Source organism: Onychostoma macrolepis, chromosome 01 (assembly GCF_012432095.1).
Source record: "Onychostoma macrolepis isolate SWU-2019 chromosome 01, ASM1243209v1, whole genome shotgun sequence".
Classification (NCBI taxonomy): domain Eukaryota; kingdom Metazoa; phylum Chordata; class Actinopteri; order Cypriniformes; family Cyprinidae; genus Onychostoma; species Onychostoma macrolepis.
The window spans coordinates 30,779,962-30,806,332 of record NC_081155.1 but is presented as its reverse complement, the minus strand read 5'-3'; the positions used below and the strand labels follow the sequence as shown (position 1 = coordinate 30,806,332).

The 26,371-nt window shown below is 37.1% G+C and overlaps 1 protein-coding gene across 8 annotated transcripts in view; it reads right to left on the bottom strand.

The window, feature by feature from the left end:
• Nucleotides 1-26,371, bottom strand: part of lrba (LPS responsive beige-like anchor protein) — a 275,213-nt gene that overhangs the window by 112,268 nt on the left and 136,574 nt on the right. For 6 of the 8 annotated variants that reach the window (XM_058770127.1, XM_058770098.1, XM_058770089.1 and 3 more), the window contains exons 36-37: nt 25,439-25,605; nt 2,594-2,718 (exon numbers count right to left, since the gene is read on the bottom strand). In XM_058770127.1, coding sequence (XP_058626110.1) covers nt 2,594-2,718; nt 25,439-25,605 — 292 coding nt within the window. The remainder of the gene's footprint in view (nt 1-2,593; nt 2,719-25,438; nt 25,606-26,371) is intronic. The other 2 variants (XM_058770136.1, XM_058770106.1) reach the window with 1 other exon arrangement.

Below are 26,371 nucleotides of genomic sequence, written 5' to 3'. Positions count from 1 at the left end.
AAATTATTGATTAAAAATGCACTTGAGTCATAATAGTTTGTGTGTGTAGGTTTATCCTGTCTAGGTTTTTAGATAAAGTTGAAGACAATTAATATATGCACATAAATACTTGATGGAAGGATTGATTATTTCCTGTGCTGGATGGTCACTGGGGAAGCGTTTGAGTATAATGAAGGGTTTTAAGGCCTCAAACTTTTAGGTTCCATTTCAAAGGTGATCCAAAGTGTTCCTTAAGGAGTACTTGAACTTAACCAAGTCCGAAGTTAGCAAAAGAAAAAGGGAAGAATACAGAAAAGAAAAAGTGGAGGACGGAGCAAAAAGAGAGAAATCACTGGGTCCCCTCAGGGCCCTCCATTCAGCTGCATATTATGACCATTAGGGCGGCACATCAGTCTCTGAGGATGCTGGGATTCTGAGCACTTATTGCTTTTAGATCACATTCTTATTGACTTCTGTCACATCGGTCGTTTGTCTTGAGGACCCGTGTCATTCTGGGGAGGACTAAGCAGTGACACATTGGAGACATTTTTTCTCAGAAATGGCCCCGTTTCCGAGGGGTGCAATAGGTTAAGCTGCTCAAGTCCATGTACTGAATGGCACTGATTGTAAAGCCTGCTATCTCCCAGTGTGGGTAAAAACTCGTCTGAAACAAAGGTGTCTGCAAAACATTTTAACTCTCACATGCTGTATATGCATTACTGCACTGCATGAAGCGAGAGAGCAGAGCTCAATTCAAACATAACAAATCAAAAAGAGAAAGAGGAACGGGTTAAAATGAGCTTGCTGTATATCTAAATGTAAGGAGAATGTGTTGTACACAGAAGCAATCATTCAGACATTAAATGAGGGTGGAAGCGGAAACACAAGCCCCTGATGAGTTTAATAACCACAAGTTTACTCGCAATAACATGGTAAAAACCAACCTAGAATGGATAACTCATTATACTTTTATCAATGTGGAGTTCATTATGGAATACATGAAGCATTTTTCAAACGTGATGACTTATTTAATAAAGAAAACATAATGAGAAAATATATTAGGTAATAAACTATGCACATTTTATATAAATTAAGTCACTGGGTGGAAAACAACTGAAGGGGCTCGTTTTTAATTTCTGTACTTATACAAGTGAAAAATTAAAAATGCATGCATTAATTTCTCTGCATTAGATGCAAAAGGAAACTACATTTGCAACAATATTATGCCTATTGCCTACATATGCCTGTGAAATTTTGCAGCTTACATCTTTTCATGATAAAACTGGCTTATGTTTATCCTCTTATATTCTAGAGCAATTAAGAAACTTAAGTTTTTCGACATTGCATGATAAGTAACAAAAAGTTTTTTCTTTATTGTTTTTCCCGGCAGCGATGTGAAGTAGTTGTAATGTGTCTTAAATTATATATTGAGATTCGCTAGTAGATACTGTCTAAAATAGAATTGAGAAGAATATACACGGTACTGATGAGTCACTAACTATAACTAGTGATGCTACTAATTTAACTGGATTTTTCATCTGTTTTTTAAACAGTATAGCTTTTTCAGTGACAATCTATAATTTATCCTAAGCTACTTTATACATGTTTGCAATGCACTACATAACTTGTTTTAAACTCATGTGTTTTATTTATGTTTCATTTTGAACCAGATTAAGTTACTTTATTCACACATTTATATTTTTCTACTTAATTTTAGTAGAAAAATACAGATCCCGTACACATATATTTTGTCATCAAGTTATATAAAAAAATTCATCCAATGCACCTACAATTTCTACAAAGTGAAAATCTCTACATAAAAGTCCTCAAAATATTTAGTTAAAAGCTGCTACTTATTGTTGTTTTTAGTCACTAAAATGGTGTGAATACACACATATATGTTTAGTGCTGTCACCAAAATTTTACTTCATTCATTTAAAAATCCTTCTTGTTTGTAAAGCAGAGAAATACTGCTCTGAATAATATGTATATATCTTACATATTTTAGAACATTGGCCCCTTATATAGCTTCAAAGTAGTTTATTTTCTGTTAGTAGCATGTAGTGCAGATAAACTCCATCAACAATACTCGTTTGGAAAAGTAGATGACTTCATTAAATCATGAGTAATTTGTAATATGGAAAGCTACGGTTTTAAACTAGCATCCCCAGCACTGATGCACACACATCTAATACAAACACAAAGACCTTTGCTACTAGCTCTCCCACTAACTTCACAGCTTTGCTCACCTTTAATACCAGCTGCTGACATGCATGGGAAGGAAGGAACACATAGTGACAATTTAAGAACAATTAGCGGTACTTAAATATCCGAGCTAATGAGAGGAACTGCACGTGGTAAATAAACAAATTAGCAGCAAATTACTGTCATAATATTATCAGAGAGACAAAGGCCTCAGGACAGTGAGAGAATGTAATGTAATTTAATGTTGTTGTTTTTTTAAACCGAGTATTGCTGCACTATAAAGATTTTACAGTGACTTTAATTTTTACAGCCGTGTACCTGTTAAAACGATACAGCTCTACAGACTGGGCTGTGTTTTGTGTGTGTAAGAGTGTAAGCGCATGATATTATGTGACTATGCATTACCCACCATGCTCTGCTGCAGCCTTGAGCGTGGCCTCGGAGTGTGTGGACCCAAACGGGTTCCTGATGAAGCGCCGACGTCTCCTCAGGTCATCCTCCCAGTAGTCCAGGCGCCAGAACTCCCGCGGTCTGCTGCCGAAAGGAAGAGAGAGAGGCAAAGAGAGAAAGATAGAGAGAGAGAGAGAGAGAGAGAGAGAGAGAAAGGCACATATGTTAGCAATTAGCCAATGCAGTGAGAAGTGGCACAGGCAGAGCTGCATAATACTGGCCTTGTTTTGCTGCAACCTTCTTCAGTGCAAAGTGCACTAACTAGAGAATGGCTAATATCAGATATAGTTATGGCAATTGTGATAATTATTGTTAATAATAAAATATACCTGGGCTTTGAAAATATTTGTAGCTAAATATCAAAAATGATTATTTAGTTGTTATTGTTTTTTTCCAGATTTATTTAAAGGGCTATTTTGCTTTAGTTTTCAAACATATTAACAGTATAGGAATATATATTAATGTCCAGCAATTTATTAAATACCTACATTTTTTTATATTTAATCAACTATTTTTTCCCTATGTTTTGGGATGAACACTACACAGTACTTCACATTATAATAAAGGCTGGATTGCAAACATTGTACATTATTTCAGTAGATAAATTCTGTATAAATATGTATATTTAACATTACGTAATCAGATTGATACACTAAAAAGTGTCTGAACACACTAAAAAAGTATGGTTTTCACCAATAATAAAATACAATAAATAAAAATAATAATAATACCGATATCCAACCAAGAATCAAAAAAGTTTACAGTTTTCAAGCTGAATATTTCACAAAAATTATGTTATATATTAAATAATATAATTCACAATTATGACAAAACGTATATAGTACATACACAAGCTTATATAAAAACACATATATAAAATGAAATAAATAATTGCCAATTTATCTACCTAGCCTATAGTAGTGAAATAAAACTGTTAAAATGATACATGTGTGTTCTAATTTTAGAAGTCACATTTGCACAGAACTCCAGAAATGTTTGTCCTTGGGAGTAACACTGAAGAAGAGGCCTAGATTTTTGCAGCACCTCAAGAAGGTGAGATGAGAGCTAAATACATCACACTGAGAATCAGCCTGCTGACACAGCAATTCAGTGCGCACGCACACACACACACACAGAATAAGCCAGTGTTGCGGTTCCAGGCTGATTTCTGAGCCCAGCAGGACTGCTGAGGAGAGGGACCACATTTGACTCAGTGTCCTTCGCCTTTAGCCATTTTCTCTCCAATTTGCACCTCTTACCACTGTAAAGAAAACTAAAGTTCTCCCTCACTCTCCATCGCTCTCTCTCTTTCCATCTTGTGCTTTTGTGTTTTCTCTCGGTGTGTGTGAAAATGTTCACTTTTACTGAAGGTAAAGTCAGGCAAACAGCTATAAGATATTACCCCATTTAGATTCAAAGGACTTTAATTAAAATAATCTCTTGAAATATTCATTATGTTTTGCCCCCTGAGGTGCACGGAAAATACATTTCCAGCTCCATAAATGAGTGTAATCTCCAAAAGCTTGCTTAATTTGAAATAGAACGAACTAATTTCAGGCTAGGGGAAGTAAGGGTATAATTTGTTGAATCAAATTAAACTCATTTTTTGTGCTGTAATGCACAATGGCATGAGCAATTAATTACACACATGAACACAAAGGAAAAACTAATTTTGAACCTAAAGAAACCCATATGCGATTTTCAAGGAATGATGTGATAAAATAATGGTTTTGTGAATCTTAAAAAATGAAGATTAGTGATCATATGCCATCCAAAAGGACCGATCCCAGAGCGGGCTGGCGGACCCTCTGTGATCCAGCAAGCGAAAGGGGCTTGTGGTGGGGGGACGACAGGGAATGGCTTTAGCAGTGGCTCTGTAGCCGTCCTCCAGCTGATTTACTGTAGGTGCTGTGAAATATAACTCTCTAAGTCCATTCTGTTCTGTGGAAGTGAGAAGAAGTTTTATCGTGCAACAGGGCCTCCACACCCAGGCCAAATAAATCAGGATAACGGCCACTTAAGAGCCCTCCCTAGTGCTCACCTTCTTTTTTTACGCCCGCATACTTTAACAATCGCCAGCAAACATGCTATTATGACCTAAAATACCATAGAGGTGGGGGGAAAAAAGAGCGAGAGAAGGAAAGTATTGAAAGAAGGAGTTGAGAAAATAGATAAATCAAAGAGTGGTACTGGAAGTCTTCTCAGAATTAATGATTCTAGGAGAAATAAAAACAGACAGAAATACTTCTGGAAATAGTTATGGCATGCAAAATACACATTTTAAAATGCCACTTAAAATAGCTTCTCAGGCGTATGGGGCCAAGAAGGTTTGGGGCTATCCGAGCGCTGCAGGTTTTTCTCAGAAGTGTGATCGATTCACTCTGCTGCAAAAGGCTCAAAACAAATACCATCTCGTAAAACTAAAGAGAGTGCTTAAAACACAGAAAGAAAAACAATTCTACTCTTCGCTTGAAAAGCTCACCAGCTCGACTAATAAGAGACATTAATAACTGATTTATTTAAGACAGGAAAAGGAGATGTAATTTAAAGGGAGATGTGAGTTTTCCTGGAGAAGCACAGCTCCTTGGAGACCATTTACGGCTCAGGCAGACAGCAATGCCTTTCTGTTAAATGTTTCAAAGGAAATGTTTACACACAGACATGAGTAAAACCAAAAAAGAAGAAACAGCCCTTAGCGTTACAACTGATATGTTAGTAAAGAACGGGAACCAAGCACGTAGTGTACATGCACGAAACACATGCAGCAAAAATAGCGCATGACTCCACCAGTCTCTTGGGTTCACCTAATCACTAATGAATGAGAGTGTATAAATACAACAACAATACAATAACCAGGACCTGAACAGTCCCCCTTAAAAGTGTATCCCACGGAGTTGTTGTTTTCTCAATTCATCTAATTGCATTCAGATGGAACTCAAGTATATACACTATATTCCTACTTTGCAGTCACTTGTTTCCCAGTGTAATGCAATCATGTGCTTGCCTATGTTATACAGTGTAAATATGCATGAATATTTAATCAATAGGAATGCACACGGGTAGAAGTAGTAGAGGTTCAAAAGAGTGCAACCTTGACCACCCACTTAAAAATAAAATCTTCAGTAAAGTGTTCTAAGCCAAACCAACCAGCTCTAGGATTAATCACATCACCACAAACTTTGAAAATAGCAAAGGTATTTTATGAATGAAGGAACTACAATCCCATGAAGCATTGCGAATTACATTGTCAAATAAAAATAGTGATGCAATATAAAACTATTCAAAACGAAGAAAAAAAAAAACTGCCCTCATCTTCCAGGGCTCCAATAAGGCTCCAGATTTTGCTATTAACGTAAATAAAAAAACAACAAAATAAAATTTAAATCATGCTGGCTGATAGGTGAATAATGATCCTACATGAGAATGCAAACACGTAAGAGAGAGACATATGAAAGGGAGTGCACTTATGACTGTAATTGTAAAACTGTATAATTCTTAATTGTAGCACAAGTGGCACACCAAGAATGACAGGACAGCAAATCATAACAGGATTACTTAAAATAAACTACAATTCTCAACATTATTTAATGAGTACAACCAGGGGTGGGTGATATACCGGTAGACACAATTAACCGGTAGAAATTTGCCAACCGATAGAGATTTTGGACTATCATCTCTATCACAGTTACACACTCATGTGACATTGCCGTGCTACGTGGTCACGAAAACGTATCGTTTGCATGAGTTTTTAAGTATTGCGGTTTAAAAACAAGTGATATTAAGCATTTAAAATTCAATCAGCAGCGAAAGAGAACTCGTTTTGTTATTTGCGCGTGCATGTAAAGACGGTGCTCATACAGCGTGGGAGTACTGAACAGTTATTTTTGCAGCTTTATACGCCTTGAACGGTTAAACACACTTATGTGTGTCAAAATGTCCGCCTTTGCAAGTATCCTCATAAACACAGTAATATAAGTGAAAGCAAACAGCTGAGAAAGAAAACACATGTGTAACATTATATTGGATCTGGGCAGCTCTTAAAGTGATAGCAGTCTAAAATTACTCATATCGTGGTATTGGATTTTGGTCATATCGCCCACCCCTAAGTACAACCATGAATTACTGCTTGGAAATACTGTTTATCGTTTTTTCATCACTCAGACAAACTGTCTCTTTTTTCATGTCAATATTCAATTGCTTTAAAAATAAGTTGTTATTCGCTACAATAGTTCTCCTTTATAGCAAATAACCGTGTTCAGAATTATTACAAATATGCACAATATTAACAATCAAATGCCAAAATTCAAGACTGAGGAACTTAGCAGACACATATCCATTAAACAACAGGAAGAAAAAAGTGGTAGGAGAGAGAGTGGTAGGTTCATTCCATATTGTCCCGTCTGTCTGTGAACAGATTTCCCTCTATCTAAGCAGCAAAGAGGTGTTTGCATGTGATAGTTTCCTCCATGTAAATAGCCACTCCATCATTCTGGCTTCCAACGTTCATTAATTAAAATGATCACCAAAGGCACAGAGCAGATCCAAGGAGCTCCTCTCCTGTCAGTCTCTGAGAGAGCAGAGATACAGAGAGGATCAATCTGTCTGCAATACAACACCACGCCGGCCACTGCAATTAGTCGAGCAGCTGGAAACGCGTTCGCAGCCTCCACCGCCGCCCAGACACTGTGACAATAGAGCCCTAATGAAGGCAAAGGAAGCGTGTGCGTGTGTGTAATCCAACCGCCATCAATCCCAGCAGCAGAATCAGCTGCACATTCCACGCAGCAAGTGTTTTCACAGCATTAATGAATTATTCATCCACCCTCCCCATCCATCCTTTGCTTCTTCCAAAGGGGGTTTCTAACAGGAATTACGCCAGCGCCTTCTCAAGACAACGACAATTACAAAACACAATAGGCCTCTAGAACCGGGCACGTATCCGTGCCACACGGGCGCAATTAGTAATTAGTACGCTCGTAAAGCAGCCATGACGGAAACAGACCCATAAATGGCAGTGGGGAGTTGAAATTGTCTTATTGCATATGCCGAAAGCATCACTCGAGACCCTCCTCCAAACGTTCTTAATGTAAACCACATTTGGCGAGATTTTAACACGAGCAGGGACTTTTATAAGCGCTTGTTAGGTGTAATTGAAGTCTTTCTTCTCACCCAGTACCAGTGTAACTACTGGGCTGCTGGCTGTAAATCTGAACCGGTTTACCAACAGAGATGATGAACGGGGGGCTAATCGTAATGCAGTTTAATACAGATGGTGACCCATTGAGTTAATGAATAAGGGAAATAGATCGGAGAGCGAGCAGTAAACAGTAGGACAGAGAGAATCAACAGAGAAGAGGGTCATGTTTTATAATCTCCTCTTTAAAGCTTCAATTGCGTCCTAAATTGTAGGTTTGCATAAAACAAGCCACACTTCAAGTCTACTTGACTCGAGGGAGGTGTCATAATAAACAAAGCATTTAATTGGGCCATGTGTTGAGAATTTCAGTGTGTGTGTGTGTGTGTGTGTGTGTGGATGTGGGATTAATGAGGTGTTTTTTGGAAGTTGCTGAAACGGAGAGGCTGGCTTGTGCCGCCACACTTCAGAAAGGCATCAGTCTCACACTCCAGCAGCGTTATAAAAGCCTGCAAGGATTTCGCTGCAAACACAGGCTCTAAATTACACACAGAAACAAGTATACCCACATATGCCCACTCAAGAACAACAGGCCTGCAGGCTACATGGCTGAAAACACACATTATCAGATCTTTCAAAAAAATGAGTGTAGGATTTACTTAGAAATTGTTAATAAATTTAACAAATGATTACAAAGAAATGACAAGAAAGATATTAAATTATTAAATTTTAAGCAGAAAGACAGAAATATAGTGTTTTCTTGTAAAACGTAGTCCAAGGGGCTGGGCAATAAATCGTTAACGATAATTATCGTGATATAATTTTCCTTGATAAAATGATAACAATAGTTTGATATAATGTTAATACGCCAAAAGCAGAACGAAACAGTGCTACTCATTTGAACCGCGCCACACGAATCATTTCGCAGTGCGAGCTCACTAGAGCAGATGCGTTTAGTCGCTGATGAGACTAAACAGTGGTGCGAGATCCAGTGTGAAGCTCTTGAATTCAGGTAAGAACACAAATGACTCAAATGTGATGTAAACGAGTTTAAAGCCAGATGAATCGGCGCTGATAAACAGGAGAAACTTTGCGATACAGTCAGAAGGCTTTCAATCTACAAATCGCCATCATTTACCATGGATTTACTGTAGTAACACTAACTGCACCATAGTATTGTGGCAGAAATGTAGGTATTAGTATCAAATGTTATTATATTATTAATGTAGACATGTATTAAATGTATTAAAGGAGTAATATAATATAAGTACAGTATACAGTATGTGCTTCTATTTTTTGTGATTAAACTATAGCGTTTGTGCATTTATTCTAAATGTATTTACACTAATGTTAATGTTACTTATTTTAATAATGAACATAAATTTACAACTGCATCCTAACTGAAGCTACTACTACTATCAAATGAGCATTTCTAAGAGATAAAAAAGTAATATTATTAATATTATCAGGCAACACAAACCTGTTTCATGATTTGAAACAATATCACTCATTAGAACATGCAGAAACTAAGAAATTAAGAAGAAACCAAGAAATAAATTTTCCTATTAAGATATTTATTTTGTTGAGGAAAAATGACTGGAAAAGTGTTTGTCATGTTCTGACCATAAAGAGTAGTTTAAAACAACAATTAATGGTCTGGTTTCTACAACTTTCACTTTGGAGCAAAAATCTGCCTTTAAACTTGAAAGAAATAAAGATCTGACATTGATTGTGATATGTATCAATATAGACTGATATGATGATAAAAAAAAAAAAAATGATTGTGATCATTTTTTTGGCTATATCGCCCATTTAATGTATATATCACTTGTAAACCATATATTTTTCATTGTGTGTAATTTCCAATCCAGTTTAGGCAAATTATGCTAAATGTACTGGTCTACAAGCTTCTTGAATGTAACAGAGGAGAAAAAGAATAGAAAAAGAACAAGAAACAGAGAAAAAGAAACAATGCACACTTTGAAATGAAAATGACTCACAAAAATGGCCTTGATTAAATTCTTGACAGTGAATAATAAAATTAGATACCAAATCACCTTCCACACATTCAGATGTTCTTCATAATGTCATTTCTCTATGAGGTGCTTACCTTTACTGGAAAGCGTTCAGATGCTCAGTGTCTGAAAGTTTGACTCCTATGATATCATATATTATTATTTTTTTTATTTTTTTTGACAAGCCATCTATCAGGATGGAGAAAAACACATCAAGCCCTAGTCTATTGGTACCTGTGTGGCCTGTTTATGAGTTTAAACCCATTAAAAATATTGAAAGCTGCCGCAGGATTAAACATCATTTACAAAAAGGGCAAAATTATCCTGCAAGAGTGATCATCCGTTCAAAAGCCATACGTATGTGCAGGCGTGTGTATTCTGGGCTGATATTACATGGGGTTCATTTCTGGCATGGAGATTATGTAAATGACAATAATGTGACCTTTAGCATAACAAACGGGCCAGACAGAGCACAAGTTTCATACATCACTCCTGCACAGGGCATTTTAGAGACAACTCGCAGTCATTTATAACCTTTTCCTGTGGATTAATGCAGTTACAGTCGGTGTGAACACATCTCTCTTTGTGCCTTTTTCATTAATGCCTGCGATTGCCACTGCTCAAATTGCTCTGTATCGCTGAGATTATTTCATACGATTTGCATAAGCCATGTGTTTATGGAAACTGAATGGATGAACTGAATATTTGTCATGCAGAAGAAGGGCAAGCTCGGGTCTCTCTGTCAAACTACTGGCAATCGTGAGATGCGTGGCCGTCTGGAGTCTCAAATTAAACTGAGAGAGGGGAAATCAGAGTGACTTTGTCTGATTAAGGTGGCAATGTCCATGCAGAGCAGTCAGTGGCAGTGATGTTGACTCTGTGTAGTGTATGCTAATGTCTTTCTAAAGGTAGACATAAGGTCAAGAGCAGCACATGATAATGACATCAGTGACAGAGCATCTGCGCTACATGTTAAAGGAGAGCAAATGGTTTTTCTCTGCATTTTACTTGTTTGTATTTATTCATGCATTGCTTACTGTCATCTTTTTAATTTGCATTTCATATATTCATCAGGGCCCATGGTTCTTTCTACAACACTTTTTGCAGATCAAAGAAAGAATGATAATGAACCGTTTTTCAAACTTTAATCTATTCACTGGGTTGAAAAACTATCATGTAAAACTCTATTGCACATTCTGTAATTACTTATGGTTCATTATGCAATTGTGGTGGCATTTCAAATAACAAAACACACTGATTAATTAAAAATTAATATATTAATTGCAATAATAGTAATTTAAATAAAATGAAAAAAAGCTACCATGCCCTTTTGACAACTGTGTCACTCCGAATAAATAAATTATATATTTTAAAATGCAATGTATCACTGATTTTTAAAAGCAGACACAAGACAAGAAAAAAAGAGAGACCGAGAGAGAACGTCAGCAAAGGACAGATGAAAAAGAGAAGACCATAGGGTGAAAGCTGTAGAAGAGAAAGCAAGAAAGAAGTGAGAGAGAAACATGGGTGAGATGGGTAACGGATGCCCCATCATGCTCCAGGGCGGGAGTGAGAATTTTATGTGTCCCTCTTTCTGCTTTCGCTGCAAAAGCAAACTGCTGGGTCACAAAGATAAAGGAGATTTTTTGGTAAATGGTGAAAGTGTTGAAATAAATGACCCGACCGGAGCTGCGTGTAATTACTGTGGCCCAGAGAGTAACAATCTATCACAGTAGTGAGGGGGTGACAGAGTGCTAAGGGGTTAGTCAAAGGAGATAGCCTCTGACTAACTACTGGACCTCAGCAATCGATACTTTCCTGATGTTGTTCCCTGGGAGAGAGCAAGACAGAAAGAAAGAGAGGGGGGAGAAAAGGCCTTAAAAACTTCCCAAATGGCTTTTCATTCAAATATTGATCAGGGCCTCCTATCGTGACCTTGCTCTGTCACGGCAGTATACTTTCTTAAGGGCATATGAAACTCATAAATCTGAGTTGCTACAGAGGAAAAGTGTGCCTGGTGTTGTGTGTAATGGCTCCTGCTGCATCACAGGCCCGTTTGGTACTTTATGTAGGGACATTCCATTATAAGGCCTCCATTGAGAGGAGGATGATGGGAAAGGCTAAGGGACAGATAGGAGTTAAGAATCACTGTCTCAACAGCCAAAAAAGAGGGAATACACAGAAGCATGTTGTCACTCTAATACTAAATATTAAAGATAAATTATAAATAAAATAAATAAATAAATGAGCATGCATACACACTTTTTTTATTTTTTTTTTTTTTTTTATGTGCTGTGTAATTTAAGCAGTTTTTTTTTTTTTTTTTGTCTTAACCCTTTCTCAAAATGAAGTGGTGTGTTGCAATTATTTGAAACAACCCAATGAATTCACCAAGTATCTTACCTTTGGGGATTTAAACCAAGCTAAAGGTTATCCCAACTTTAATTTATAATGATTTATAATGATTTTTTCCAAAAATGTGAATTCGTTTTGTCTTAACATAGGAATGTCTTAACTTAAAGGGATAGTTCACCCAAAAATGAAAATTCAGTCATTAATTACTCACCCTCATGTCGTTCCAAACCTGTAAGACCTTTGTTCATCTTCAGAACACAAATTAAGATATTTTTCGATCGCTACTTTCCAGCATACACCATGCCTATCAAGTAAGGGTACTGTTGGCAGTGGAAACGCAAGCTGGATCAGGGTGTTCAGTCCCGAACCGTACTGTAGTGACCTGTACCGCTCAGTGGAAACGAGCCATAATTACTCACCCTCATGTCGTTCCAAACCCGTAAGACCTTTGTTCATCTTCAGAACACAAATTAGGATATTTTTGATGCAATCCGAGAGCTCTTTGACCCTTCATAAACAGCAACACAACTGAAATGTTCCCAGGTCCAGAAACGTAGCAAGGAAATCAGTAAAATAGTCCTTGTGACATCAGTGGTTCAACCGAAATTTTACGAATCGAAGAGAATATTTTTGTGCGCAAAGAAAACAAAAATAATGACTTTATTCAACAATTTTTCTCCTCATCAAAATATCTTAATGTGAGTTCTGAAGATGAACGGGTTTGGGTCTTATTGGTTTGGAACGACATGAGGGTAAGTAATTATGGCTTGTTTCCACCGAGCGGTACGGGTCAGTACAGTACGGTACGGGACTGAACTAGGGGTCGACTGATATGTGATTTTCAAGGCCGATGCCGATACCGATTATTACAGACCAAGTGGACCGATAACCAATATTTTTAACTGATATATTATGTCTGATGAAAAAATGAAAATTAATGTCAAAATTAAGAATAACAAGGGCTCTGACAAAAACTGCCTTCCCTGGTGTTGATTGCACTTCTTACTCTTGTCATCCTCTCCATGCATCCATCTACAATAAGGGTAATATAAAAAGAGAGTTCAAAGTGGGGCCACTGCATGCTTCATGATTAAGCCTATGAATACTGTACTACAGCTAAACAGCTTCGGGAAATGTAAGTATTTGGCTTCAATAATTTACATGTTAGAAATGTATGTGTAATAGCATAACCTCTCATAATTATAATATAATAAGTGCAAATAATTTAATTGCCTTCATAGCTCCATTATAGAAGTTGTGAAGAAGACTGCAACTATTTTAATTAAACTATAACACTAATAGCCTGTTATAGGCACACTTGGTTCAATAGCATATTGAAATGTCACAATTTATGTCGTCCTAATCTTGGCCTGTGACAGTCTCTTAATCTTAGCCTATGTGACAGTAATTTCGATTAGTTTTAATTTACAGTGCAGTGCAAATGAAGCCATAAAACATTAATTTCAGTTATCTTTAGTAGTAGATAAACCGAACTTTTATTTTGACGGGTTGCCATGAGGACCTCTTAAGTTTCTGTATAGCCTATGTATATGATATGACGATCGTTTTACTCAAATTAAACGGTCAAATGCTCATGAAGCAACTCTCAGAGCAGTTCTGGGGATGTTGTTCATGTATTTATGTCCTCATTTAGTGAGACGGCAGATGCCGAAAACACCGCGAGCGTCGCGCACTTCAGTGTGTGTTGTGTGTGTATAATCAAATGGCGCGTCTGCCATTCACGCAGAACATGCAGAATTCATATTTAAATAGTCTTTTTGCAGCTTAATATTTACAGATACTAGTCCATAGCACGAGTCGATTTAAGTGTACTGACCTACTTTTGATTAATTCATCCAAACTTTGACGAACTCCGTGACTCCGCGTTATACAGTAAATTCCCTTTATATGACTGGATTCCGCGATTCTGTCTGCGCTTTCATCGCGGAAACCATAAATAGATAATATTGAGGTGTTTTGCAACTTCAGTGTAATGGATTGTGATTTATTGCAACTTGAGCAACGTCTGCTGCTGCCTTTGAGAGACAACTGATTAGTGATCACTGAAACTGTAGCAAGCGCTTTCAGCGTGAGAGTGCATTAGTCTTCCACATTGATTGGTCTGACTCGTGACTCCCAACAAATCAGATGCGCGGTGGGCGGAGACTGCTCTAGGTGGTGAGTTCTGACAGGCTGCATCAGAGCCAAATAGCGCGTTTCAAAATTAAATAATTGTATCGGCACATCGGTTTTTGAAAATGACTGATACCGATAATCATAAAAATGCTTAATATCGGCGACAATAATCGGCCGACCCCTAGACTGAACACCCTGATCCAGCTTGCTTTTCCACTGCCAACAGTACCCTTACTTGATAGGCGTGGTGTATGCCAGAAAGTAGCGATTGACAGTAAAGCACTACAATAAGTACAACTCTGCCTCTTTTTGTTAAATGTCAGTTTTAATGAACAATAATTGCCATTATAAAAGTATAAGTACAAAGTATAAGAGGCTTATATAAGAGGAAATAAAGACAAAAGCAAACAATTCAGTCAAACGTATGCTACAAAGTCAGCGCTGTACTACGGTAAACTTAAAAAAAAAATATATATATATATATATATATATAAAGTTTATATAGTTATACATAACTTTGTGCTCAGCCAAAACGATATGACCAGGAACAAATAATAGATTCATGAGACCACGAATGCCTGTTAAATATACCCAAAACGAATTGTATCTCAAGTTTAATCACTACAGAGAAATCAGAGCCAGCGGCAAATGTCAGAAGGACTAGTCGAGCCAAGGCTGCTCTATGTGGATACATGAGCACTGAGTGCCCGGTGATCGCCTGGAGCTCCAAAATCGGCATAGCAAATTTTCAAATAGCCACTATCTTTATAAATAAACTGCAGGATTTGAGTTTTAAACAACTACATTATCGCCTGAAAAACTCTTAAAACTACATTTCATGACACAATAACAGTAATATTTTGAAAATTACGCTGGGTTTTTGGGCAATGACGTTTCACAAGTCCACAAGAACAGACAAGAATGCATATTGAGAAACGGCTATTGTCTGTGTGAAAATATAAAATTATAAAATAAACTGTTATTTTTTTTGTGTTTGCACACTCTGATGTAAATAAGCCCAACACTCATGGACAGCAGAGCGGAACGAGTTAAGGAGAAGCTTTATCGCCTTGCATCACACAAAAGTGACGATTCTAGTCAACAAATCAATGCACTGACCCACCCTAGCTCCACCCTTTTGGTACCCTTTGCTGTGGAACGGAAGGGTACCAAAAAAGTGGTACGGTATGGTTTTGACAGTGGAAACGGAAATAATTCTGTACTGTACTGTACCGAACCGTACTGCTCAGTGGAAACGAGCCATAAATTACAGAATTTTCATCTTTGGGTGAACTATCCCTTTAACATAGGAAGCATTTTCGGAAAATAAAATATTCATAAAATAGCAGAAGAAAATTTTTCTTTTTTTCTTAATAATGTTTTGTGAATCCGGCCCCAAAACTGTATCTTAACTAGAAGGATAACTGTGTCAACCTACTTTACAGAAAAATATCATGCTGGTTAGTTTCTTCTATGATTCACTGGTGAACTATAATGACTAGCACTAACCAGCAGTGTTAAATAGCCTAGACAAACAAGGAAATTACTGGTCTAAGCAGGTCTTTGAATCAAAATCATTAGCGGTAAAATGTCTTGGTAACACTTTACAATAAGGTTTATTAGTTAACTGCATTAGTTAACATGAACTAAGCATGAACAATGCTTCTACAGCATTTATTGATCTAGTTAATGTTAATTTCACAGTTAATTTATGTGAACTAACATGAACAAAACAATGAATAACCGTATTTTCATTAACAAAGATTAATAAATAGGGTAACAAATGTATTAGTCATTGTTAGTTCATGTTAGTTAATACATTAACTAATGTTAACAAATGACACCTTATTGTAAAGTGTTACCAATGTCTTTTCAGCACTACTTCTGCATTTTCAGTGGAACACTTGATGTGACTGCTGAACTCTGGGAGTTCTGGAGTATGTGGAGTCTGTCATGCTAACATATGGACAACATCAGCGCTACGGGAGCCGTTAATATGTCCTTCTTTGACACTTTGTTACTATTTCTTACAGTCTGGGCCACTGTTGTGTATATACAGTCAGAGCTAAATGTTTTCATTAGGACATATTTTAATCCATTTCCATAACGCAAAAGAGGAGAGCTGCGAGAAGCCATTTTCGCATCATTTATCCGATATATCCCAAGGAATCTGCAGCTGTCAAACCTTTACATGCTCTCTGGAGATTTACAGATAGACTGGGAAGACATTGCAAGCTGTCAAGCTTAAGGCACGGAAATGGGGCCGATATATCAGCTTAGAAAAGCTCTTCATGTGAAAAACATGATTGTGTTGCGAGTCGCCCACAGATGATAGATATTCTACATAGCTAATCCATGTTTACAGCTAACGTCTCAAGTAAGAGGTTGTACGTCTAGGTGTATCGTGGAGGTTTGTTTGAAAGGTTTCGAGATTCTGTGGAAGAAAATCTAATTTGTTTTCATCATAGATGAAGAAGGGAGGATAAGAAGGGAGAAAAGAGAGTGGAACAGCTGCTCTCTCTCTATCTGGCCCACAGTCTTGTGGGATGTTTGTACATGGTTTCTCAAGTGTTTATAGCCAAACCGAGCCATTAATGGTACTTGTTAAACAGCTTATGAAGAAATGTAAATAAAAGCAGGACGTGTATATGTTATGACATACTGTAATCTGCTAAGTATTTTGCCTTATCTTTGCCAGGACCACGCAGGCCAAGTTGATAAAATCATTTATAGTTTGTCATGAGGAACCTCGGTAGATGATTTAATGTGAAGATTGTCATTGTCAACTTTTCTCATGGTATTCTGCATTCTGCTTGTATAACTCACTCATTTTCTGCGTTCAAGAATTAAATTCACCCAAAAATGAAAATTATATGTTACCCACAAGTTTTTTTTTCTATGAAACCCAAAATTAGACATTTCAAAGAATGCACCTGACAATTTTTGTTTCAATGCAGTTACAATGAATGGGGACTGAAGCTTTCCAGGTACAAAAAGAATGCAAAAGCACTATGAAGGTAATCTCTAAAACTTGTGCATTATAAGTCTTCTTAAGCCATGCAACTCAGTAAATCATGTTATGAGAAATGAATTACTCCTGTTTATGAACAATCATTCAGGGCTGTATTTTCCAGAAGTAGTTTGCACAGAAGGACGATTTCTTTACAAATTAGACATTTTTACTTCTCTCGTGAGTGTGTCAAAGAAAGTCAGGTTGGATACCATGACTTGGTTAATAACTTACATTTTGGTCTGATTCTCATAGAAAGCTATCACATGGCCTCAGAAGACTTGTAACATAGTGCACCACTTTCATGACACTTTTGCAATGCTTTTTCATTTTAAAATAAATAAATAAAAAAATAGAATCAACTGATAGTCTTAAAATGATACGGGTCATAGAAACTGATCTGAGACATCTGAAGCTCTTTGAGAGACTGGATCATTGCTTACTCTTGAATGTAAAAGCAGCTGAAGAGAAAGTGAAGGTCAGATAAAACTGAGACCCTTGCTGCTAAAAATGAAACTAACAGGAGGGCACTCGAGATCACTCTGTTCTGATGTACAAACACAGTCTAATACTACAAAGAAGCAGGGTATTTAGCTTCCATTTCCTTCTTTGTACAGCTTTGGTAACATTAAAGAGTAAACAGAGGAACTAATAAGCCTCCGGATGAGGGGATAATCATAATAAAGTACACTGGGCAGTACTGGTACTCTACTACAGCTGCATTAAGCATACACTGGTAAAGGGAATGAACTTCTAGAGGTTCCTATAAACCAGCACAAATGCTGTTCAATGTTTGTACTCTCAGTGGGTGGGAACAAACAGTCTGAAATGCATTGGGACCTATAAGATATTATAGAAGATATATTATATAGGATGAAACCTTGGGACAGCAGTGTCCTGCAGCATGACATTCTGCACTTCATCAAAAACTACTTTAAACAATTGACGGTTCATAATTATAATACACGCAGTTTATCACTTTTATATTAAATGACCACATGGAAAATTAGTAATTACACGAAAAAATTTACAAATTAACAATCGTTTTTACTTTTACAAAAGCACTTGAATAATATGGATAAGAAAGAAAGAAAGAAGAATTTGGCAATCAAAAACGTATACATTTTTCAAGATTCTTTGATTAATAGATTAAAAGAACAGCATTTACTTGAAAGATAAATCTTTTATAATAGAAAAACAAAATCTTAGTGAGCTTTTTAACGGTACTGTACAGTATATCAATATTCGCTGAGAAAATCCTCAAAATAAACAATAAAAAGACATTTTGTAGCAAACAAATAAAACACTGCATATACATTATAAAGTGCCTTTAGAAGTAAACCCAATGAGGGTCCTGACTTCAACTTTTGCATTTACACCAGACAGCCCAAGAATATTGCTGAACTGCTATAGTTTTGTTAAGAAATAAGGCAAAATTCCTCCTGACCTTTTTGCAGGTATGTGTCCAGTTTCACTAACCAGAATAATGATATATATATATATATATATTAGAGATAATACTGTTTTGAATGTGAGGTTGAATTCATTTAGCCAGTATTCAGTAAAATGCACTGACTCTATCTTACATTCTGTATATTCTGTAAAATGAGATTCGTGGATGAAAGCCAGAGAGCGGCGGGCTACACGCGTGATGGTGTGTGGTGGGAGAGAGGTGACGGAGTGCTTGTGTAGTTTTGGCGAGCAGGACAGCAGGGTGCTCTCATAACAGCCTGAGCATCATTAACCAGTGGGATGATGTATGACTTGCATTACCTACACCAAATGTGACGACATTAATGAAGCATCTCAAACAGCACCAAATGAGAACCTGTGTGTGTGTGTGAGAGAGAGAGAGAGAGAGAGAGAGAGAGAGAGAGACATTTGTATATGACTGAGGGGGCAGAACCTTTGTCCAGCTATTGTTATGCGTGATAGAATTCAGCACTCCCATGAGAACAGGATTGTTTGTGTTCATGGAACAGAGAGAATAAGGAAGAAAGGTAGAAATCCTATTACATCTCTAAAATACTGGTTTCATTTCAGGACATGGATATGGACATCAAGTGTTGGACCAATACAGTACCAAATTTTTATCATACAAAAGGTATTAAGATACCCTTGAAATCAAACATAATAATATATTAAAGCACAAACTATACAAAAGCTGATCAATAAGCCAAATTATTACCATGAAAAAGACTAAATAAGAAAACAGACAATATTGTAAATAGCTAAACAACATGTGACAAATGAAAAATAACAAAAAAATTCTTTGAAATGTGCTATGATGTTGAAAAAAATGTGTTAAAACAAATACTGTGGCTAAAATTACATTATAAAATATAAATAGCCAAGAGAATCTGCTAAGAAAACAAGCCTTGCTGAGCATGTCACAGTGCCCAGCATTCCTCCGCTCCTGATGGGCTGGGCATGAAATGACAAAGCACAGGATAAAATAGTAATGCTAATATTGATAGTTTGTCCATTACAGGTCAGCTAACTGTCCTCCGGAACAGTTACAAAGCTGTTAGTTTCGATTTCACAAGGCCGATCAATACGTGGGCATACTGTTTCAATTTTGCCTGCATTGATTTTCTCTATAACACCACAACCCTGCCGCATTCATCTCTCTGAAAGAAGGGAAGATTTGATTTACTGAAGAAAAATTGGAGTGCACATCACAAAGGTTTCTGCCGGCGTGGGCTCCTGACACAGAAAAGATGGATGTCCCCAGGCAGGGGTGCCTCTAGCCCCGAGGAGCTCCATTAGAGATCACTGGAGCTGCTGCTGGAAATGACTCGCATTAGAGGAAGAGAGAGAATGAGAGCGAGAGATAGGGTGTGATGGTGGGAAAAGATGAGAAAGGAAAGTGAGAAAACATTTTTAAAAAAAGGGAGTGCAAAAGAAAGAAGAAAACAAGAACAAGCAAGAATCTTAAGAACAACTGGCCCGCTCCTGTTATTTCTACAATAACTGCCAATTTTCATAAAGAGAATGCAAAACAGGGAGTGAAAATTTTTTAAATGCAAATGTTGGTTTACTGATGCGCTTACATTTACTACAAAGTAAAGAGAAATTTCCAACAGTAACAGGGTCAGAAAGGCTGATTTTGAATAAGGCAGACAAGACTACAATTTATGTAAAAGCTGAGAAAACTAATTAAAAATGGGAAAAAAAGTTAATTTTGGGGTGTCCTAATTTTAATAAAAATCATAAAAAATTATGATTAATGCCTGTACACAGCTAAACAGTGCACATTCTCTAGTAATTTGAACAAAAGACACCAAAGTTTACCTTATTTGCAGAAATTGTCAACTTAAACCATAGTATGCACTTCATAACTGCAAAAATATTTCCTTACTTTACGCTGTCTATTCTTTATTTCATTTGCTTCTATCTTCCTCATCTTCTCCCTGACAGTGTTTGAGGGCGTGGAACTGCTCTGAGCGCAGTAGCAGAGTGAATTTCCATGCTACATTAGTCCCACCATCAGAATGCAATGAAGGAGAATATGAGAGGAAGACTCATCTGTCCTGCGAGACTCCCACTCCCACTCTCACTCCCACTCCTCCTCCTCTTCCTCCTCTCTATCATCTCTCTTTTGGCCAGCCACTTTACTGGCATGTCATCTACATGAGAGATCATCTGTCTTTTGACCCAAATAAACATGACCACACTGACAAAACTAAAACAAATTAAATAAATAAATAAAAAAAGAGGGGAAGAGAGGAACGGCAGGCGGCAAAAAGAAATATGAATGCTGTCAGCAGCCTCATTTGTGGGCACTGTGTTAATTTTGTCTGGTTTTGGCAGAGGCTACTACCACATGTTCACCTGCGTCACTAGACGAGAGGGTAGTAATAGATAGACAGGTGGATGCAGCTGCCTGTCAATCTGAGATCCAATCAAAAAAGAAGGGCCACGGACAGTGCAGAACGGGACAGTCCCGAATCAGCAAGTGGAATGTGTGTGTGTGTTAGTATATGTGTGGCTTTTTCTTTGTTTGCCAGAGTGCAAAGCCCCATGGACCTCTCTGACAATGCATCCACAAGCGAGAGAGGGAGGGAGCATGTGAGGAATGAAAGCAGGAAAGAGAGAAAATCACCTAACACCTCAAATCTCCTGAGGACGGGGCTGCTGTAAGCTGGATATTAAGACACAAATTGCATTCAGGCGGGTCAGTAGGTGTCAGATGATATTAGATGCCTGCCATGAGGAAACAACAACTACCATCAGCCAGGGAGGAAAATAATATTTTCATTTTCAGCCTTTTATTGAATGGAAACTTTGGGGAATACGTCTTTATGGGGGGGAGCTAGCGGGCTTGCAAATTTAACACTCCCAACAAAAGGGTGTAATCATGGCAGCTGAGTGCCCTTTGAGGGATCTGATTTCATTTTCATGAAGGTAAAAAACAAGATTTCGCTATGCGTGTGTGAGTGTGTGCGCGCGCGCGTGTGTGTGAGAGTGTTGTCTCTCAACACTTTAATGCTGTTGTTTTCTTTTGTTATCTAAAATGGTGGAAGCGTGTAATTTCTAATAGTTTTACAGCAAAACCAATATGAACATGTGGCAATCTCTATGAATACGGTACACTTTGGTCCCATGACTTTTAAAATAAAATATTACAGACACAGATCCTTATTGTGAGAGCTAATTGATAACTATTGTCTAATTAAGTGTCAGCTGAATTTGGCCTGAATTTGATCTTCTTCCAAGGTCTTGATCTTCTTAATATGCTAATATCAACACGTAATACCACACATCATCATCATGTTGACACAATCTGTGGAACTTGTATTCAATTAATTGTTGTAAAAATATTTGTACAAATCAAGAGTTTATTTGCAAAAACGGATAACTACATTTTTTGTTTTTAATTTTCAAAAATCATGTTTTTATTACGTTATGTTTTTATTGTGTTTTATTGTGTTAGTTAGCTGGGGGTTTTTTTAGTTATTTTTGAACCTAGTCAAAATAACCCACCTGCAGTTTGATTGAGATTAATTGGAATGAACAATGAAAAAACATGATTTCTGAGAACAGAGTTATCTGTTTTTGCAAATGAACTCTTCAAATAATTCTAAAAAAATTCTCAAATGAAGGCCTTGACAATGGCTGAAACATTACTTGTTTTAGACTAATAAATCTCTGTTTTTTTTTTTTGAGTGAGTTGCACCTTTTCTTCAATTGATACAAATAGTTCATTCATTTAAAAAATATATATATCTGTGCTATACATCTGGCATCCAAGATGCTTGTTGTTAACTGCGTTTGTCAACCATGTTATCCAACATTTTAAGAATATTTATTTTTGGTTAAAAATGATCCAAAATCAATATTTGAGCAAGTACATAACCAGCCAGTGTTCAAAACTATCACCTTACTTTAGTCCGATTCACAACAGTTAGCTCATAATAAGGTTTTCTAATTTGAGTGGTACGAGTAGGTTTTCGTGGGAAATTCGAGCATGGCACTGCATCATTACGTCACGTCTGTAAACATAAAGAAGTTGTCCCGGCTACTAGGCTATCGCATGTGAGGATCCTGCAGGTGGCGGATCGTTTAGCCTTTTCTCACAGCAGCTAGAATAATTAAATGTATCATTTTGATGGCGGATTGTAATCCAGGAAGGATTATGTGTTTATGAAACACATGTGAATGAAATTTAATTATATTCCAGTTTTAAATATGCTTATGATTACAGATAGCCTGAGATTACACAAGATTTGTATTTTAAAGAAAACCAGTTCGAAGGGAGCATAGTTTACTTTCTGGGTTAAAAGAATTTCTAAATATGAAATTCGAATGGCATGATAATTAGATTAGACTGTACAGAAATTAAAATCTACACACTAATACACACTATACCCATTGTCACGCAATGCTGATGTTGTTAACATTAATCATTTGAGAATAAAATATAACAATAATAATAATTTGCACAGTTTAATGTGATATGAGCTAACCGATCTTTAGATTAAATCACCATTGGTAGCGCAATTTATGGTAATGCTTTTTTCCTCAGTTGGTCAGAACAAACGTGGCAGTAGGGTTGGGTATCGTTTGAATTTTATCAATTCCGATTCCGATTCTGCTTATCGATTCCAATGTGATTAAATAATGATATCAAACATTTATCCTGTGTCTCTTTTTTTGCAAACCATTTATTGGAGCTGAATACCATGAACAAAAATCAACAGGCTACATAAAAACTGGACTCTTTAAGAGCTGTTTGTGTGCAAAATAGAACTGCATGATTCTGGATAAATTTCGTTGTTTTTTTTCCCGTGCCGACTCACAACCCATGCAAGGAAGATAATTCTGCAAAAAGCTGCAATTCCAGGTTTTCAAACAGAGATGGCGACAAAGGTGAAACTTACGGACTGCAGCTTTAAAGAAAGATGAGGCAAACAAAACAGAATAAACAGAATAATTTTTTTTTTTTTAAAACATAGTATATGTATTTATATTGAATTATTTTCTTTGCTTTTAAATGCAGTTCCTACCACATAATAGTTTTTTTTAAAGCTACATTTACAAGTTGTGTAATTATGATGATTATTCCATTTTTATTGCAAGAAATAACAAAATCACAATTTTAAACTGTATTTTGATAAAAATGGCCAAAACAGCAAAAACATAATATTTTAAATCATTTAAATCATACTCTTTACCCTTTTCGTGGTAAGTTCCAACTGAATCACTCCCTTCTACCTTTAAAAAACAAGATGTGAAAATAATCCAGTGTACACAAGCAGCTGCAAATTGCATGTTGCATTGCGTGTGTGTGTGTGTGTGTGTGTGTGTCCCTTCTTTTACTTCCAGATGTTGTTCTCTCTTCTGTAGTTACCGATCCCCAGCTCTCCAGCATTTTTGCCCATGACCTTCTGGGTAATTGAGCAGAAGTATTGATGTAACAGCAGGGTCTGATTGTGATTTATTAAACGCACTCTGAGACTGTGCCAGCGTCACCACGCGCCCATCGCATGCTATTACAAAAGTCATCAATAGCTCTGCTACATAAAGGCCAGTAATGGGGAGAGAGCCAAGAGAGAGAACAGAGCGCTCTGCCATTATATGACTGCAGAATACTGAGAGCAAAGAACAGAGAGAGAGAGCATGAAATCTCGATACAACAAACTGCAGACAGGTCTCCAAATCTCCAGAGAACACATTTTGTTAGGACAAAAAAAAAACTGAACTACAGAGTCAAAGAGCGTCTTTGGCATAAAACTAGATTAGAGAAAACCAGTGCATGACTGCATCATTAAGGGATATTTCTATGTGTTTACAGAAATAAATACAGCTCCTCATGTTTCCTTCAGTAATGGGCAGGTAGCAATCACTGGCTTTCATCCCATTCCAACAGCAATGCATCATACACAGAAACTGAAGCAATAAGACATAACCCAGGCTCAGAAGCATGACTGTAAGACTCCATTAGAGCCCATAATGGGCAGAAAAGTAGGTTTAACTTATTATGAAAGAGGTAAATAATACAAGGTCTAAAGATTACGGATGATTTGGTATGGGGTGCAGTAGGATGCAGGTGTACTATAAAACACAAATATCACTATATAGACCAATCAAAGTTTTAAAAAAAAATCACTGATTTCACAATTCCATTTCACAATTCAGTGCCACCAACTGGTTGATTCTCTAGCTGGCAGGTATTGCATCTTTACGCTGGCTGATTCCCAACATAAAATGGAAAAAGAAGAAGATGAAGAAAAAGAAGACGACGACAGTGTGCAGCTACCACTGCCACACAAAATCATATCGGAAGAAGATGACAGGCGAAAGCTTTTAAGGAAAAACTAATCACTGGGACATTAGTGGTAATCAATTTCAGATCATTTTGTCCTTAATCAGCAGGTACAAACTGTGTTGGTTGCTTTACTTGTCAGTCAGGCTGTGAACAGCGTGCTTGGCCAGAATAAGCAGCAATGAAGGCCAAACTTTCGTTGGCAAGCCAAAAGTCAGGCTAGACAAGTCAAGTTTTGTATACTTCTATATAGCATTGCAAGTCTTCAATTCATTTTTGAGATAACGAAAAGTATGTTTGTGAAAATATATAATAATACAGTGTCAGCAAAGTTGATACTGTAAAAGAACATTTCATACATTAAAATTATATGACTGAGGTTGTACCTGAACGCAGAGCAGCCCCAGGCACCGTGCTTATCTGTGAGGATGTTTACAATCTTCTGGATGAGCTGAGTGGATGTGACGTGATCCCGGTACTTGGCGGCCCTGATCAGGTGATCGCACATCTTCTCCTCATCGCGTTTCTCAGCAGCATACTGAGCACATTGAGACTGCAGACAAAAGAAAACAAGTCTTGTTAGTAATTTTACTTTCATTTGTATTATATCAATCAACACATTAAACCCTTTATTCAAATGACCTACCCCTATTTAAAAACTACAATACAAAACATGTACAGTATGATACCTGTCACATACAAACTAGTTACTTGAAGGCACAAGTGTGTTCCTGTACTACTTTTACCTTAGAAGAATGCTGTCCATCAGACTGGGTGTAGAAAACAAAGCACACTACATCATTAGAGTGTGTGCTGACGCCTGAGAGTGTGTGTGTGCAGTAACTCCATACACAAAGGAAACAAATGGAACTCTGGGTCATTTCCAGCCTGTTGTCACAGTGATTAATAACACTGGACATGTATTTGCTAATGCCTTTGGGCTACGCTAAAAAATGTAGAAACTACCCATAATGCACAAGGAGACATTTTTCTTTGTCAGAATTTGTTATCAGAAAAGCCTTTGAACTCAAATGCGATCCTTTAACAAAGCACCTCACACTGCAAATATCCCTTTGATAAAACTTAAATTCTGTTTTATCTGTTCATCCCGTTGTAGTAGAAGAGTAAATGAATAAGCCACCCTTTGTAAAAACCAATGTCCCAATCACAATCAATAAATCAAGAGATGAATAACAAAGCTGGTGAGATGCTGGTACGAATTCAACCCAGAATAAGCGAAAACAGCCCACCAAGCACAACACTACACAGGCTTCATTTTTCCCCCCTTGCCTCTTATCTGATTCTGATGCAACGTCTAG